General features: G+C 41.4%; 1 protein-coding gene across 9 annotated transcripts in view; it reads left to right on the forward strand.

Annotated features, from left to right (window-relative positions):
* Positions 1–18,608, forward strand: part of CACNA1B (calcium voltage-gated channel subunit alpha1 B) — a 324,413-nt gene that overhangs the window by 226,231 nt on the left and 79,574 nt on the right. For all 9 annotated transcript variants that reach the window (XR_008847788.1, XR_008847789.1, XM_056539457.1 and 6 more), the window contains 5 exons: positions 924–1,745; positions 5,296–5,477; positions 10,144–10,270; positions 12,562–12,691; positions 15,638–15,697. Coding sequence is in view for 7 of the 9 variants with exons in the window: in XM_056539457.1 (XP_056395432.1) it covers positions 924–1,745; positions 5,296–5,477; positions 10,144–10,270; positions 12,562–12,691; positions 15,638–15,697 (1,321 nt within the window). In the remaining 2 variants the exon portion in view is untranslated. The remainder of the gene's footprint in view (positions 1–923; positions 1,746–5,295; positions 5,478–10,143; positions 10,271–12,561; positions 12,692–15,637; positions 15,698–18,608) is intronic.

Here is an 18,608-nt window from a genome sequence, read left to right on the forward strand (position 1 = left end):
ATCCTAGGCCACCAATATTAGATCGGTGAGGGTCCAAATCCCAAAACACACAACATTTAGTAGATTGAAGGGGCTGAGGCGTGCTGGTAAACGCTTTTTGTAATGGCGCTGCCTGGCAATGCAGTTTACCCCATCTCAGTCCTATGCAAACCAATGGGACTGAGCTATTTGTGGTACCAAGCACAGTTGATCTTGGGGATGCTGGGAGTCAGACCCTCACCAATCTGATATTGATGGCTTGTCCTAAAGATAGGCCATCAATTTTAGTCTTGGGAAACCCGTTTAAAAAGAATTTGATGTTTGGATATTCCTATCCAAATCTGTGATTGTATGACCATACACCAGTAAACTGATTAGGTGTCTATTGTAATTGTCTATTTTGGTGAATGTATAAGGTCACCAGTAACCAAGGTCTAGGGGACAGCTACAACTCATATCTCCCCCTACAGCTATGGACCTGCCTACTGAACAATAATGAGGATTGTGATCGGAATATGTGAAACGCGTGTAAATGTAATGTGTTTTAGGCTTTCGTGTTGTACTTGTTGCTTTATTCATGTAGACTGCGATGTGTTTGCTTTGTGTTTCTTGGACCAGTTGTTTCCTTTGTTTGTAAGGTCAATGTTCTATAGTGAGGGATATAAGAGATCACTTCCCTTCTCTTACCTTCCATCCCTTCTTACCTACTTCCGAGTCCTAAACCACACACATCAATGACTTCTTCATTTCTATTCTGGTTTTAATCTGTGTTACTTTGACTCTCAGTTCCTAATATCTCACATTGATCATCATTAACTATTAATGCAATCCTCATAATCCTTCTTCAACATTTTCTATATTCATCTATTTCCCATTCATCCACACCTACATACACCCCGTGAATCGCTTGTGTTTCGATGCATAACTTCCTTTCTTCTATTTAGTAAACAGCAGAACTCAGCCAAATGTCGATCAGTGTGGGAGCAGAGAACCACCCAGATCCGTATGCATAACTTTCGGGCCAGTTGTGAAGCCCTCTACAGTGAGTTGGAACCTGAAGACCGACTAAGGTATGCAACCACGCTACGTCTAAGGCCCGATATGAAGAGTCACATGGATCGGCCGTTGTTGGTTGACCCTCAGGATTCCACAGAGACAAAAGATGGCAGCCCAGAAGCACTACCTCCAAGTGAAACAGAGCCAGGGACGGAAGTGACCGCAGAACACATACCACGAAAACATTGGCACAGAGATAGGGGGACTACCGAAACCAATGGCGGCGGTCGGGAAAATGGAAATCACAATGGTGACTCTGGCAGCAATGACAGAGAAGAACGTCACCGACAGCATAGGAGTCGTAGCAAAGAAGGAGAAGGTGGTAAAGAAGGTGGAAGGGGAGAGCGGAACCGGAGTCAGGAAAGAGTTAAGAGACACCACCGAAGAGCTTCCCCAGAAGAGGGGACCGAGAGGGAACATAGACGGCACCGCACGCATCGTCATTCTGCCGAGAGACAAGGGAAAGAGGGCAACGGGCAGCCTCCATCGGGTAGTAAAGGAGAAAGGAAGTCAAGACATAGAGGAGGTGGATCCAGGTCTGGCAACAGAGATGGTGAAGGTACCATTCGAGTGGGGGAAAATGGAGAGGAGATTCCACGGTCACGGCACCGGAACAGGCACAAAGCACTTTCTACATATGATACAGAGGAAAAGAAGGAAAACAAAGAGGGAGAATCGGGGGAAAGAGAGCATCGCAACCACAGGTTGAGGTAAGACTAATACTGCGTTTTATGGACTTAACCAATGTTCATAATACGGTATCCTTCCATTGAGTACTACAAAGACTTATGACCGTAACCAGTGACCCGGACATACCTGAGCGAATATATTCCAGGTTAATTCTCTGGCCATGCTTTGTGTTGTGAGATACCAGAATAGCTATAATGCTATTGTGTTGGATATTGACAAAGTGATCATGAAGATCAAAACTTTCTTGGCCACAATTGTCTTGGGAAACTGTGACCCCCTACAGATGTTGCAAAACTACACCTCCCAGCATCCCGGGACCCGGACAGCCGTTGGCATTTTTGATCTTTATGATGACTTTGCAATATCCACCACAACGCCATGTTGTGTAGACTAATATTACGGATTATTGGCAGGTGTGGTTACATCTAAGGGTAGCATTCTTTCCCGGGATTAAATCGGTGCACACAGGAAGCAGAGGTGATAACTGAAGTTAGTCGGGAAGTGAGAAAGGTTATTGCCGAGGTTGTGAAGAGTCTAGGAAAGGAAGACAAATAGGCGGCACATTAAGTCACTCAGCGATAATAGATATTGATCACAGACAGTTGTTTGCAGAACATTACAGGATTCCTGTTAGTTGGGATAGAGTACTCATAGAGTCCAAGGTGGCAACGCACCTTCTATTGCTGTAGGCCAAATGCTCATTCAGCTATTTCTCTTGACCTCCCCATGCACATTTGGTTCAGCTTCTCCAGATAACCCTGAAAGTGACCCCCCCCCCCCCCCAAAGAAAGGATTGACATCTGCTATCGAAGGAAAAGTCTAGACACTCTCATAACACGAGATGTTAGCCATCTTGCCGAAAACGGCTGGTTTGCCTAAAATGGCCATCTGTAGACTTAGATCAATGTTCTAGTTGTAGCATTCTTATAAAAAGAGGCCAACATGCTCTACTGGAGATGTTGCACTACGTAAATCATGCCTTATTTTTGCAGACACCATCATAGGCATGAAACGAGTGATCGTTCTGCACATGTCCCATATAGATAGGTTGTTTCCACATATACGATTGTATTTCATCTTAAATTATGGGACAAATGCATGATGATCCCTGTTTTTAGAGCTTTGAAACTCTTGTTAGTATTTTCTGATTGTTGGACTGGTAGGAAGAATCCATACAGGTCGGGCCAAACGCTGCATACACAGCTCTACCAAGCGTTATTGAGCCAAAGCCAGAAGTAGATCTGGTAGAAAGGAGAATTATGCGTCTGTCCGTTATATTTCCTATTCCTTTTGAATGCACTTCTGGCTTTGGCTCATAAACTGCAGTTGCAGTATTACAAAAAAACACCAGAAAAAAAAAACCTGTGTGGAAAGCTATCCTTAAAGGGGTACTCCACTGCTCAGCATTTGGAACAAAATGTTCCAGGAGCTCATGATATCATAGCCACGCCCCTCATGACATCACACCCCGCCCCTTAATGCAAGTATATGGGAAGGGGCGTGACATCCGTCACACCCCCTCCCACAGACTTGCATTGAGAGGGCGGGGCGTGACATCATGAGGGGCGGGGCTATGACATCACGAGCTCCCGGCGCCGGCTCTAAGCGTTCGGAACATTTTGTTCCAAACGCTGAGCAGCGGAGTACCCCATTAAAAGGGTTGTGCAGCGAAAAATAACTTATCCCCTATCTACAGGATTGGGGTTATGTGTCTGACCTCCACACTTAAAGGGGTACTCCGGTGGAAAACTTTTTTTTTTTAAACGAACTGGTGCTAGAAAGTTAAACAGATTTGTAAATTACTTCTATTAAAAATCTTAATCCTTTCAGTACTTTTTAGCAGCTGTTTGCTACAGAGGAAAATCTTAATTTTTTTTATTTCTTTTTTGTGTTGTCCACAGTGCTCTCTGCTGACAACCGATGCCCGTATCAGGAACTGTCCAGAGCAGGAGAAAATTCCAATTGCAAACCTATTGTATGCTGCTCTGGACAGTTCCTGACACGGACAGAGGTGTCAGCAGAGAGCACTGTAGCATACAGCTGCTAAAAAGTACTAAAAGGATTAAGATTTTTTAATAGAAGTAATTTACAAATCTGTTTAACTTTCTGGCACCAGTTCATTTAAAGAAAAAAAAAAAGTTTTCCACCGGAGTACCCCTTTAACCCCTATCCTGTAGATAGGGGATAAGTTACAATGGGACCCTATGTGATCTCCTGAACAGGCTCCAGCTGGGGATGGCACGCATTGCATTCATTTCTATGGGAGTGGTTGAGATGCCCTAGTACAGGACTCGGGTCTCTTCGGTGCTCCCATAGAGAATGAATGAAACGCGTGTTGTCCACAGCATGCACTCCCAGTGGTCGGACCCCCGCAATCATTACTTTTTGCTGCACAACACCTTTATGTTGATATGGACAGTAGACCGATGGCTCCACTGATGATCATTCCTTTAAATCTGTGTTGTCCAAACTGTGGCCCTCAAGCTGTTGAGTTGTAGGTTGGAAACAGCTGGAGGGTCACAGTTTGGACACCACTATTCTAGGTGGTCCAATAGGATCATCTGTTGTCCATAACCGGCTTGAGGAGGATGACCCACATCTCACCATGATTTAAAATAGCCTAGTGACCATACTACATTGTCCTTCTTCAGTCTCCATTGCTCTCACAAAGTCTACCGTATTTTTCGCCGTATAAGACGCACTTTTTCTTCCCCAAGGAAAGTTGGTGCGTCTTATACGGCGAATACCTGCGGCCATCAACCTGTGGTCGGGACCCGCGGCTAATACAGGACATCACCGATCACGGTGATGCCCTGTATTAACCCTTCAGACGCGGCGATCAAAGCTGACGAAAATAACACTAACCCGGCTGCTCAGTCGGGCTGTTCGGGACCGCCGCGGTGAAATCGCGGCGTCCCGAAAAGCTTACAGGACACCGGGAGGGACCTTATCTGCCTCCTCGGTGTCTGCTCCGTGCCGGGATCCCCTGCATGGCCGGCGCTCTCCTTCGACGTCATCACGTCGCCGCGCACGCCGTCCCGTCATCCAATAGGAGCGGTGTGCGTAGCGACGTGATGACGGCGACGGAGAGCGTGGGAAGAAGACGTCGGGGACGCGGTGACAGCGATAGAGCGACATCAGGGCAGCGGTGACGGGTCCGCAGCGGCGGGGACACGTGAGTATTACCTCCTATACCAGTGGTCTTCAACCTGCGGACCTCCAGCTGTTGCAAAACTACAACTCCCAGCATGCCCGGACAGCCAACGGCTGTCCGGGCATGCTGGGAGTTGTAGTTTTGCAACATCTGGAGGTCCGCAGGTTGAAGATCACTGTTGGGTTCAGAATCTTTTTTTTCTAGATTTTGGACCTTTAAAATTGGGTTGCGTCTTATATGCCGGTGCGTCCTATAGGGCGGTAAAATACGGTACTTCCCGTCGTGAGTTTGATATTTTTTTTTATATGGTAATGTCGCCTCAATTATTAAAACCTAGAACACCTTTATGCTTTCTTGTCACCTCTTCAATATTCATACCATCAGAAGCCATGGTAATAACAGATATTTGACTGCAGGGACCACCGTAATGAGGCGGACGTTCCCATCGGGGGGCTTCAACAGTTGCCGGAGCAGCCAGAAGATGCTGATAATGAGAAGAACGTGAACAGGATGTTCCTGCCCCATCCAGAGCGGTCCAGCATGGTTAATATACCGGTAACCATCACCGCGCCTGTCGGGGAGAGCGCCGTCATACCAAGTAAGAACCAGCTCTCTCTCGGCGCTGCAGGTTTTCTGGCCAAGGGCCGGCACCGTCCCCATTGCCGTGCCAAGACTTTTAATTTACGACCTCTTTAACAACGCTAAAGGTTTGAAGGTTAATGCGTAAAGCGCGCCTGCCAAGCTCTAAAACGTTTATTTACACACATAGATATTTGGATGGCGTTGTCAGAAGGGAATTTTATATTTTTAATTAGAATTAGCGCTACAAGGAGATTATTTGGGCATTGTTTATATCTGAGATATCTCCATGAAGAACTTGACCTCAGCTGTGCCCTTGCTCCACAGATCTGTATGCTTTGTATATGTGTTTTTTCGTCCACCACGTGTTCCCCAGCTATCAGTTATGTTAGTTTTAGTGTCCAATTGGCCAACAGGCATCACTGAACGCTCAACAAGGTGGTTCATGCCCTGTTGAAACAAAACATAAACTGTATTGATGTCCAATAGACCAGTGCTTGCCAACCAGTGTGCCTCCGCTTGTTACAAAACTACAACTCCCAGCATGCCCAGACAGCCTTCGGCTGTCTGGGCATGCTGGGAGTTGTAGTTTTGCAACAGCAGGAGGCACACGGGTTGGGAAACACTGCTGTAGACTGTAAAGGGGGTGGTTACTGGGGTGCAAACCTGAGCTATCTCCCCACTAAGAACAGGGGCGTAGCTATAGGAGGTGCAGAGGTAGCAGTTGCACTTTAAATTTAAACATTACTCCTCAATTACTGGTACCAAGGGCACTAAATATAACTATATATGTATATTAATCATAAAAATATGATGATGGATGATGATGATCATTGATGATGATGATTGATGGATGATGGATGATGATTGATGGATGATGATGAAGATGATGATGATCATTGATGATGATTGATGGATGATGATGATGATTGATGATGATAATGATTGATGATGATTGGTGGATGATGATGATTGATGATGATGATTGGTGGATGATGATGATTGATGATGATTGATGGATGATGATGATGATTGATGATTGATGATGATGATTGTTGGATAATGACGATTGATGATGATGATTGTTGGATGATGATGAAGATGATGATTGTTGGATGATGATGAAGATGATGATTGTTGGATGATGATGATTGATGATGATGATTGTTGGATGATGATGAAGATGATGATTTTTGGATGATGATGAAGATGATGATTGATGGATGATGATGATTGATGATGATGATGATGATGATAATATTTAGTACCTTGGGATATCCCAGTGTGTCAGCGTTGGCACATTAAAGGGGTAGTCTGTTGGAATACAAATCTTTTCCAATCAACTGTTGCCAGAAAGTTAAACAGATTTGTAAATTACTTCTATATAAAAATCTTAATCCTTCCAGTACTTATCAGCTGCTGTATGCTCCAGAGGAAGTTGTGTAGTTCTTTCCAGTCTGACCACAGTGCTCTCTGCTGACACCTCTGTCCATGTCAGGAATTGTCCAGAGCAGGAGCGAATCCCCATAGCAAACCTCTCCTGCTCTGGACAGGTGTCAGCAGAGAACATTGTGGTCAGACTGGAAAGAACTACACAACTTCCTGTGGAGCATACAGCAGCTGAAAAGTACTGGAAGGATTAAGATTTTTATATAGAAGTAATTTACAAATCTGTTTAATTTTGATTTGAAAACATTTGTATTCCACCGGAGTACCCCTTAAAGGTTATCGTATTGTGTTTCTGGCTCCAGAAAGTTAAACAGATTTGTAAATTACTTCTATTAAAAAATCTTAATCCTTTCAGTACTTATGAGCTTCTGAAGTTAAGGTTGTTCTTTTCTGTCTAATTGCTCTCTGATGACACGTGTCTCGGGAACTGCCCAGTTTAGAAGAGGTTTGCTATGGGGATTTGCTTCTAAACTGGGCGGTTCCCGAGACACGTGTCATCAGAGAGCACTTAGACAGGAAAGAACAACCTTAACTTCAGAAGCTCATAAGTACTGAAAGGATTAAGATTTTTTAATAGAAGTAATTTACAAATCTGTTTAACTTTCTGGAGCCAATTGAGATATATATATATATATATATATATATATATATATATAATATAAATATATATAAAAAGTTTTTTCCTGGAATATCCCTTTAAATTTTTTACCACTAAAAACCACGGAAATACCACCTCCCTATGCTTGAAGGTTTTAGTTTCAATTTAAGGATGTTCTTATAGAATTTATACCTCACACAAGAATGTGCATTGATCATAAAAGGTGAAATTTTATTGAGTGATTTGGAGACTAAAAAAAGAGCTTCTGGCGTCGAGTGCCGGCACCTTTGGCACAAAGAGTATTTGTTTCCCAGTCTAAGTGACTATAAAAGAAAAGTTAACAAATCATAGTGTATTAGATACGGCTTCCTCCAGTGCAAGAGTCATCCATATATTTATAAAAACAGAAGTCTTATCTGCCTTTCACACAAGAGAAACAACAAATCCGGCACTGCGTAGTAAGTCCTAAAACACACCAGATTGGGGGGGGCTAGAACCCGCACTCGATCTGCACCTATCTGCTCAGGGGGTGCTCAATCATGGAAGATATACACAGCAAAACGTGGAATAGTAGAGTAAAAACGGCACTCACCATATGCCAGGATTATATGAACTTAAAGGGGTACTCTGTTGCGGCGGGGGTCGTGATGTCAAGGTCACACCGGCTTGTGACATGACACCACGCCCCCTCAATGCAAGTCTATGGGAGGGGGCGTGGCGGCTGCCACGCCCCCTCCCATAGACTTGCATTGAGGGGGCGAGGTGTGACTTCACGACCCCCGCCGGCCGCACCCAACGTTCTAAACGAATGTCAGCTGCGGGACCCCCGCATTCAGACATCTTATCCCCTATCCTTAGGGGATAAGATGTAAAGGGGGGGGGGGGAGTACGCCTTTAATGTTCATCTTCGGTGCACAGGAGAAACAAAGCAGGGAGAGAACACAGAAAGCGGGGACGTTTGGGACAGCCAATTTGTGAAGACAAAAAAAGCAGGGAGAACTGAAAGTGGAGGCGTTCAAGACAGCCATTTTTTGCACAGGACAAACAAAGCAGGGAGAAAACACAGAAAGCGGGGGCATTTGGGACAGACGTTTCATGGGGACAAAGCAGGAAGGAAACACAGAATGCAGGGGTGTACAGGACAGCTGTTTTGTGCAGACAAACAAAGCAGGGAGAAAACACAGAAAGTCGGGGCTTTTGGGACAGCCGTTTTGTGCGGAAAAACAAAGCAGCAAGAAAACACAGAATGCAGGGGTGTACAGGACAGCTGTTTTGTGCAGACAAACAAAGCAGGGAGAAAACACAGAATGAAGGGGTGTTCAGGACAGCCGTTTTGTGCGGACGAACAAAGTGGGAAGGAAACACAGAATGCGGGGGTGTACAGGACAGCTGTTTTGTGCAGACAAACAAAGCAGGGAGAAAACACAAAAAGCGGGGTGTTCAGGACAGCCGTTTTGTGCGGACAAATAAAGCAGGGAGAAAACAGAATGCGAGGGTGTACAGGACAGCTGTTTTGTGCAGACAAACAAAGCAGGGAGAAAACACAGACAGTCGGGGCTTTTGGGACAGCCGTTTTGTGCGGAAAAACAGAGCAGCAAGAAAACACAGATTGCGGGGGTGTTTAGGACAGCCGTTTTGTGCGGACAAACAAAGTGGGACGAAAACACAGAATGCGGGGGGTGTTCAGGACAGCCGTTTTGTGCAGACAAACAAAGCAGGGAGAAAACACAGAGGGCGAGATTTATCAAAACCTGTTCAGAGGAAAAGTTGCTCAGTTGCCCATAGCAACCAATCAGCTCGCTTCTTTCATTATTAACAAGGCCTCTGCAAAATGAAAGAAGCGATCTGATTGGTTGCTATGGGCAACTGGGCAACTTTTCCTCTGGACAGGTTTTGATAAATCTCGCCCAGAATGTGGGGGGCGTTCAGGACAGCCGTTTCGTGCAGACAAACAAAGCAGCCGTTTCATGTGTAATGTCACACTTCCTCCTGTCGATACTGCTGTTTGTCCTGTGCACCAAAGGTGAAGATTAAAGTCATATAATGCTGCCATATGGTGAGTGCCATCTTCACTATACTATTCAACTTTTTGTGTACTATGAATTAGGAAACTTTCCAATATAATGTATCATTCATTAGTAGAGGGCCATGCGAAAACCAGGTTTTTCCCATCATCCTTTAAGATGCTATGGAAATCTCAAATCTCTGACGTGTAGACTTCATAAATGATAGTCTAGGGCAGTGGTCTTCAACCTTCGGACCTCCAGATGTTTCAAAACTACAACTCCCAGCATGCCCGGACAGCCATCGGCTGTCCGGGCATGCTGGGAGTTGTAGTTTTGCAACATCTGGAGGTCCGCAGGTTGAAGACCACTGGTCTAGGGTAAGAAAAATAGAGCTGATTTCTTTAAAAAAAAAAATTTAAATTAAATTCATTACCACTGCAAAAGACTAACTAACCGTAACAGCTGGTCTGCACACAATTTCCTAAAAAAAGTGTAAACCAAAGAGACACAAAAACTAGCCTAGAGGTGCAGCACTGCGCCAAATGTGAGACAAATCTACATACAAAAACAGCTCCAAAGACAGTGATAAAAAGTCTCTTCCGCTTTCTGACATGACATGTTTTCTTTTATAGTAAATAACTTAGAGTTTGAGGTCAAATCTGAAGAGAAAAAGGAGATGGAGGCAGATGACCTGACGAAAAATGGACCAAAGCAGATTCTCCCGTACAGTTCCATGTTCGTCTTTAGTTCCACCAATCCGTAAGTACTATGAACCCAGAGTTTGTTTTACTCCATTAAGTATTAAAGGGGTACTGCGCCCCTAGACATCTTATCCCCTATCCAAAGGATAAGGGATAAGATGTCTGATCAAAGGGGGTCCCAACTCTGGGGACTCCTGCGATCTCCCTCCTGCACCCAGCATTCGTTTAGAATGTCGGGTGCAGTGTCGGAGGCTCATGACATCACGGCCACACCCATAGACTTGCATTGAGGGGGCGTGGCCATGATGTCACTAGTGGGCGTGACTGTGACTTAATGAGCCTCCGCCCTGCATCGCTATTCATCCGGCACGGAGCGAAGTTCACTCCAGGCACTGGATGTCTCGGGTACCGCAGCTGGGACCCCTTTGGATAGGGGATAAGATGTCTAGGGGCGGAGTACCCCTTTAATCTGGTATTTTTACTGGACCTCAAGTGTCTTCTTAAAGGGGTACTCCACCCCCCTAGACATCTTATCCCCTATACAAAGGATCGCGGGAGTCCCGCCACTGGGGACCCCCGCATTATAGCATGCGGCACCCACCTGTTACTGCTCCGGAAGCGCTGGAGGGTCTGGCTCCCAACCACGGGAATGGAAGATCGTGATGTCACGACTCCGCCCCCGTCAATGCAAGTATATGGGAGGGGGCGTGACGGCTGCTATATTGCGGGGGTACCCAGCGGCGGGACCCCCGCGATCAGACATCTTATCCCCTATCCTTTGGATAGGGGATAAGATATCTATGGGTGGAGTACCCCTTTAACAGTGTTCTTTGACCCAAAGGGTGATTTTGTCCTTGTGCCCCAAAGAGTTAATTTGTTGTTATTCTAGATTCTCATGTGTCATTATTTTAGATTCACAAGTGTCATTGGGTCATTGTCAAGATCTCCTTGTTTCAGTGGATCATTGTTCTAGATCCCCAACTGTCAGTGTACCATTGTTCTAGATCACAGTGTCAGCGCATCTTTGTCTAGATCCCCATGTGTCAGTGTGCCACTGTTCTAGATCACAGTGTCAGCGCATCTTTGTCTAGATCCCCATGTGTCAGTGTGCCACTGTTCTAGATCACATAGTATCATTGTCTAGATTCCCAAGTGTCCGTGTGTCATTGTTTAGATCCTCTAATGTCAGCTTGTAAATGTTTAGTTCCCCTTGTTTCAGTGTGCCATTGTTCTAGATCTACAAGTCAGTGTGCCATTGTTCTAGATTCCTCATTATCAGTGTGACTTTGTCTAGATCCCTAAGTGTCAGAGCGTCATTGTTCTAGGTCTCCTCATGTCAGTTTACATTTCTAAGTGTCAGTGTGTCATGGTTCTAGATCCACTTTTGTCAGTGTGTCCGTGTTCTAGATCCCATAGTGTCAGTATTGTACCTTTCTAGATCCACATTTGTTAGTATGTCATTGTTTTAGAACCCTAAGTGTCAGGGACACCACTGTCCTGGATCCTTAAGGATATGTTCACACTTATGCAGATTTGATTCACAGGATTTTCTGGTGCAGATTTCAATGTAAACTAAATGACTGAGCACGGCTTCTAATCGGCAGTTACAAATCCTGCGCATCAAAGGATCCTGTATGTTTGAACGTACCCTAAAGGGGTACTCCGGTGGAAAAAAAAATTCCAAATCAACTGGTGCCTGGAAGTTAAACATATTTGTAAATTTCTCCTATTAAAAAAATCTCAATCCTTCTAGTACTTATCTGCTGCTGTATGCTCCAGAGTAAGTTGTGTAGTTCTTTCCAGTCTGACAACACTGCTCTCTGCTGCCACTGCTGTCTGTATCAGGAACTGTCCAGAGCAGGAGAGGTTTGCTATGGGGATTTGCTACTACTCTGGACAGTTCCTTACAAAGACAGAGGTGTCAGCAGAGAGCACTGTGGTCAGACAGAAAAGAACAACTCAACTTTCTCTGTAGCATACAGCATACATCCCCCTCAATGCAAGCCTATGGGAGGGGGCGTGATGGCCGTCACGCCCCCTCCCATAGACTTGCATTGAGGGGGTGGGGCGTGACATCACAAGGGGACGGAGTAGTGACATCAAGATACTCCGGCCCCGTGGTTGTGAGTCTCCAGACATCGCTTCGGGCAGCTGAGACAGGTGGGTGCTGCATGAGAGATTGCGGGAGTCTCCAGCAGCGGGACCCCCGTGATCAGACATCTTATCCCCTATCCTTTATAACCTAAAGTATAATGACACAAGATTATTGTTTATTTCTATCAGTAATCTATATGAACTGATCATTAGGCTCAATGTCATTGTATAATTTTTTAATTTTTATTCTGGCAGAGTCCGTCGCTTGTGTCATTACATTGTTAATATGCGCTACTTTGAAATGGTCATACTGGTGGTTATTGCACTGAGCAGCATTGCACTGGCTGCAGAAGATCCTGTTCAAGCTGATGCCCCTCGTAATGATGTAGGTACTCCTCTAAAGGATAGAGCACACTGCCCTCTAAGTACAAGACTATACAGTATATAGTGCTAATATATAGAGGTTATATGTGAAAGTATATAACTACTAGAATACTGCTCCAATATACAAGAATATAACTACTATAATACTGCTCCTATATACAAGAATATAACTACTATAATACTGATCCAATACACAAGAATATAACTACTATAATACTGCTCCTATATACAAGAATATAACTACTATAATACTGCTCCAATATACAAGAATATAACTACTATAATACTGCTCCTATATACAAGAATATAACTACTATAATACTGCTCCTATATACAAGAATATAACTACTATAATACTGCTCCTATATACAAGAATATAACTACTATAATACTGCTCCTATATACAAGAATATAACTACTAGAATACTGCTCCAATACACAAGAATATAACTACTATAATACTGCCCCCTATATACAAGAATATAACTACTATAATACTGCTCCCATGTACAAGAATATAACTACTATAATACTGCTCCTATATACAAGAATATAACTACTATAATACTGCTCCTATATACAAGAATCTAATTACTATAATACTGCTCCTATATACAAGAATATAACTACTATAATACTGCCCGTATATACAAGAATATAACTACTATAATACTGCTCCTATATACAAGAATATAATTACTATAATACTGCTTCCTATATACAAGAATATAACTACTAGAATACTGCTCCTATATACAAGAATATAACTACTATAATACTGCCTCCTATATACAAGAATATAACTACTAGAATACTGTTACTATATACAAGAATATAACTACTATAATACTGCTACTATATACAAGAATATAACTACAATAATACTGCTCCTATATACAAGAATATAACTACTATAATACTGCCTCCTATATACAAGAATATAACTGCTATAATACTGCTCCTATATACAAGAATATAACTACTATAATACTGCTCCTATATACAAGAATATAACTACTATAATACTGCTCCTATATACAAGAATATAACTACTAGAATACTGCCTCCTATATACAAGAATATAACTACTAGAATACTGTTACTATATATAAGAATATAACTACTATAATACTGCTCCTATATACAAGAATATAACTACTATAATACTGCCTCCTATATACAAGAATATAACTACTATAATACTGCTCGTATATACAAGAATATAATTACTATAATACTGCTCCTATATACAAGAATATAACTACTATAATACTGCTCCTATATACAAGAATATAACTACTATAATACTTCTCCTATATACAAGAATATAACTACTATAATACTGCTCCTATATACAAGAATATAACTACTATAATACTGCTACGATATACAAGAATATAACTACTATAATACTGCTCCTATATACAAGAATATAACTACTATAATACTGCTCCTATATACAAGAATATAACTACTATAATACTGCTCCTATATACAAGAATATAACTACTATAATACTGCCTCCTATATACAAGAATATAACTACTATAATACTGCCCCTATATACAAGAATATAACTACTATAATACTGCTCCTATATACAAGAATATAACTACTATAATACTGCCTCCTATATACAAGAATATAACTGCTATAATACTGCTCCTATATACAAGAATATAACTACTATAATACTGCTCCTATATTCAAGAATATAACTACTAGAATACTGCTCCTATATACAAGAATATAACTGCTATAATACTGCTCCTATATACAAGAATATAACTACAATAATACTGCTCCTATATACAAGAATATAACTACTATAATACTGCCTCCTATATACAAGAATATAACTACAATAATACTGCTCCTATATACAAGAATATAACTACTATAATACTGCTCCTATATACAAGAATATAACTACTATAATACTGCTCCTATATACAAGAATATAACTACTAGAATACTGTTACTATATACAAGAATATAACTACTAGAATACTGCTCCTATATACAAGAATATAACTACTAGAATACTGCTCCAATATACAAGAATATAACTACTATAATACTGCTCCTATATACAAGAATATAACTACTATAATACTGCCTCCTATATACAAGAATATAACTGCTATAATACTGCCTCCTATATACAAGAATATAACTACTATAATACTGCTCCAATATACAAGAATATAACTACTAGAATACTGCTCCTATATACAAGAATATAACTGCTATAATACTGCTCCTATATACAAGAATATAACTACAATAATACTGCTCCTATATACAAGAATATAACTACTATAATACTGCCTCCTATATACAAGAATATAACTACAATAATACTGCTCCTATATACAAGAATATAACTACTATAATACTGCCTCCTATATACAAGAATATAACTACTAGAATACTGCTCCTATATACAAGAATATAACTACTCTAATACTGCTCCTATATACAAGAATATAACTACTATAATACTGCCTCCTATATACAAGAATATAACTACTATAATACTGCTCCTATATACAAGAATATAACTACTATAATACTGCTCCCATATACAAGAATATAACTACTATAATACTGCTCCCATATACAAGAATATAACTACTATAATACTGCTCCTATATACAGGAATATATCTACTATAATACTGCTCCTATATACAAGAATATAACTACTATAATACTGCCTCCTATACACAAGAATATAACTACTATAATACTTCCTCCTATATACAAGAATATAACTACTATAATACTGTCTCCTATATACAAGAATATAACTACTATAATACTGCTCCTATATACAAGAATATAATACATAATCATCCTGATGTCCAGCAGAGCACAGTGGTTGTTGTAGTCCGCTTCTCACTGTCCGCTTTGTGACTAATACCATTCACTTTTTCTGATTTCAGGTGCTGAAATACATGGATTACATCTTCACAGGGGTCTTCACCTTCGAGATGGTGATCAAGGTAAGAAGCTGTTGCAAAACCACAACTCCCAGCATGCCCGGACAGCCTTTGGCTTTCCGGGCATGCTGGGAGTTATAGTTTTGCAACAGCCGGAGGCCCCCTGGTTGGGAAACACTGTTACAAAATATATTTATAATAACACACCATTACGATTCATTTTGTGAATTGTGACACCGCCACCTCCATGTTTCCGTCATCCTCCCCCTGCATGACTGACTTAACATTCACACTCCCCGGCCTCCATTACTCCACACGTTTCTAAATAAAATACAGAATCATCTTTAAATATTACTCAGTGTTTGGAACGTCCTACACTTCCCCACGTGCAAAACATTGCAGAGAACGGTGACGGAATATTATCGGGTAAAGTAATCGTGTGCGTGTTATTCTGTTTGTGAATTAAAGATGGCAGCCGCTATAACATTTAGTAGAGGCAGCTATTTATTTATTTATTTACTTTTGTTTAGATAAAAAAAAAATAATATATATATATATATATATATATATATGTATATATATTAATATTACACACGCATAAATATATATATATATATATATATATATATATATATATAATTATTATTATTATATATTTTTTTAATTCTCTCGTATATATATATATTTACTCTTTGTGATCGCAAATGACCATCTCTTTAATTATTCATGAGCCCGTCAATAATTTCAGCAGGGGAAGTTGTGTAGTTCTTTCCAGTCTGAGTACAGTGCTCTCTGCTGCCACCTCTGTCCATGTCAGGAACTGTTTAAAGTACGCGGACAGAGGTGGCAGTAGAGAGCACTGTGGTAAGACTGGAAAGAACTACACAACTTCCTCCTGTGAAATTACTGATGGGCTCATGAATAATTAAAGAGATTGCACTCACAAAGTCATTTGCGCTCACAAAGAGTATATATATATATATATATATGTATATATATATTTATATATATATATATATATATTATACACACATAAATACATATATATATATATATATATATATATATATATACGGTATTTTTTTTTTATTTTTTTTTTATTAGCAATAAATAAATGGCAGCCTCTACTAAATGTTTTGCAAGTGGGGAAGTGTAGGAAGTTCCAAACACTGAGTTAAGATGGGAAAGAACTACATAACTCCCTCTGGATTATACAGCAGCTGATAAGTACTGGAAGGATAAAAAAAATTATATAGAAGTATTTTACAAATCTGTATATATTTCTGGCACCAGTTAATTTGAAAAAAAAATGTAATCCCCCCGTAAATCCCCTTTAAGTATTTGTATGTATGTAGTTATAGGGAAATATATGGTTAACCCCTTGAGGATAAAGAGCGTAAATATACGCTCTCTGCCCACTTCCCATTGTAGGAATCGCGCTTCATACCCAGTGGACTATCAGAAGCCAGGACCTATGGCTAATACCGTACATCGCCAATCAGGACCATTTCTGGCATTAACCCTTTTGACACCACAGTCAAAGTTGATCACGTCTTCTAAAATTGGAAAAATTAATTGCCGATTAGCTCAGGAAGCTGACCGGGACCACGGTGGCAAAATCATGGGGTCCCGGTTAACTGAGAGGACAGGCGGAGGTCCCTTACCTTGTTCCGTCCTGTCCAATCGGCGCTTCAAGACGGCAGGCATCCTCAGCAGTCTGTAGTAACGGAGCGCCGATAACAATATACAGTGTATGTCATCAAAAGACTGCTTGTAATAGACCCCTATGGGGACTAAAAATTTGTGAATAAAATGTGAATTTTTATAACTTTTTTTTTTTTATAAAAGTGGATAAACCCCTTTCCTAATAAAAGTTTGAATCACTTCCCTTTTCCCATGCTTTAAAATGATGCAAATAAACATAAACACGTGTGGTACCACCGCGTAACCTTTTAAAATATAATGGTAATTAAACCACATGGTCAATGGACTAAACGTAAAAAAATAAATAAATATATATAATATATATATATATATATATATATATATATATATATATATATATAAATTTATATATATATATATATATATATATATATATATATATATATATAATTTCGTCCTATAGGACGCACCGGCATATAAGACGCACCCAATTTTAAAGGTGCAAAATCTAGAAAAAAAAGATTCTGAACCCAACATTGATCTTCAACCTGCAGACCTCCAGATGTTGCAAAACTACAACTCCCAGCATGCCCGGACAGCCAACGGCTGTCCGGGCATGCTGGGAGTTGTAGTTTTGCAACATCTGGAGGTCCGCAGGTTGAAGACCACTGTATAGGAGGTAATACTCATGTGTCCCCGCCGCTGCGGACCCGTCACCGCTGCCCTGGATGCCGCTCCATGGCTGTCGCCGCGTCCCCGTGGTGTCCCCGACGCTCAGGACGTCTTCTTCCCCAAGATCCACGCTCTCCGTCGCTGTCATCACGACGTGATGACGTTGAAGGAGAGCGCCGGCCATGCAGGGGATCCCGGCACAAAGCAGACACCGAGGAGGCAGGTAAGGTCCCTCCCGGTGTCCTGTAAGCTGTTCGGGACGCCGCGATATCACCGTGGCGGTCCCGAACAGCCTGACTGAGCAGCCGGGTTAGTGTTATTTTCCCTTCAGACACGGCGGTCAGCTTTGATCGCTGTGTCTTAAGGGTTAATACAGGGCATCACCGCGATCGGTGATGTCCTGTATTAGCCGCGGGTCCCGGCACCAACTTTCCCCCCCCCCCCCCCCCCAGTTTTGGGGAAGAAAAAGTGCGTCTTATACGGCGAAAAATATGGTAAGTTTTTTTGCTGAGTTTTGGTCACTTCATATACAAATAGAAAGTGATCAAATAGTTCCATAATAAAAAAATGGTACCGATAAAAACTACAGATCACGGTGCAAACAAATGAGCCTTATATATCCCCTTATACTTATTTT

Source organism: Hyla sarda, chromosome 9 (assembly GCF_029499605.1).
Source record: "Hyla sarda isolate aHylSar1 chromosome 9, aHylSar1.hap1, whole genome shotgun sequence".
NCBI classification, from domain to species: domain Eukaryota; kingdom Metazoa; phylum Chordata; class Amphibia; order Anura; family Hylidae; genus Hyla; species Hyla sarda.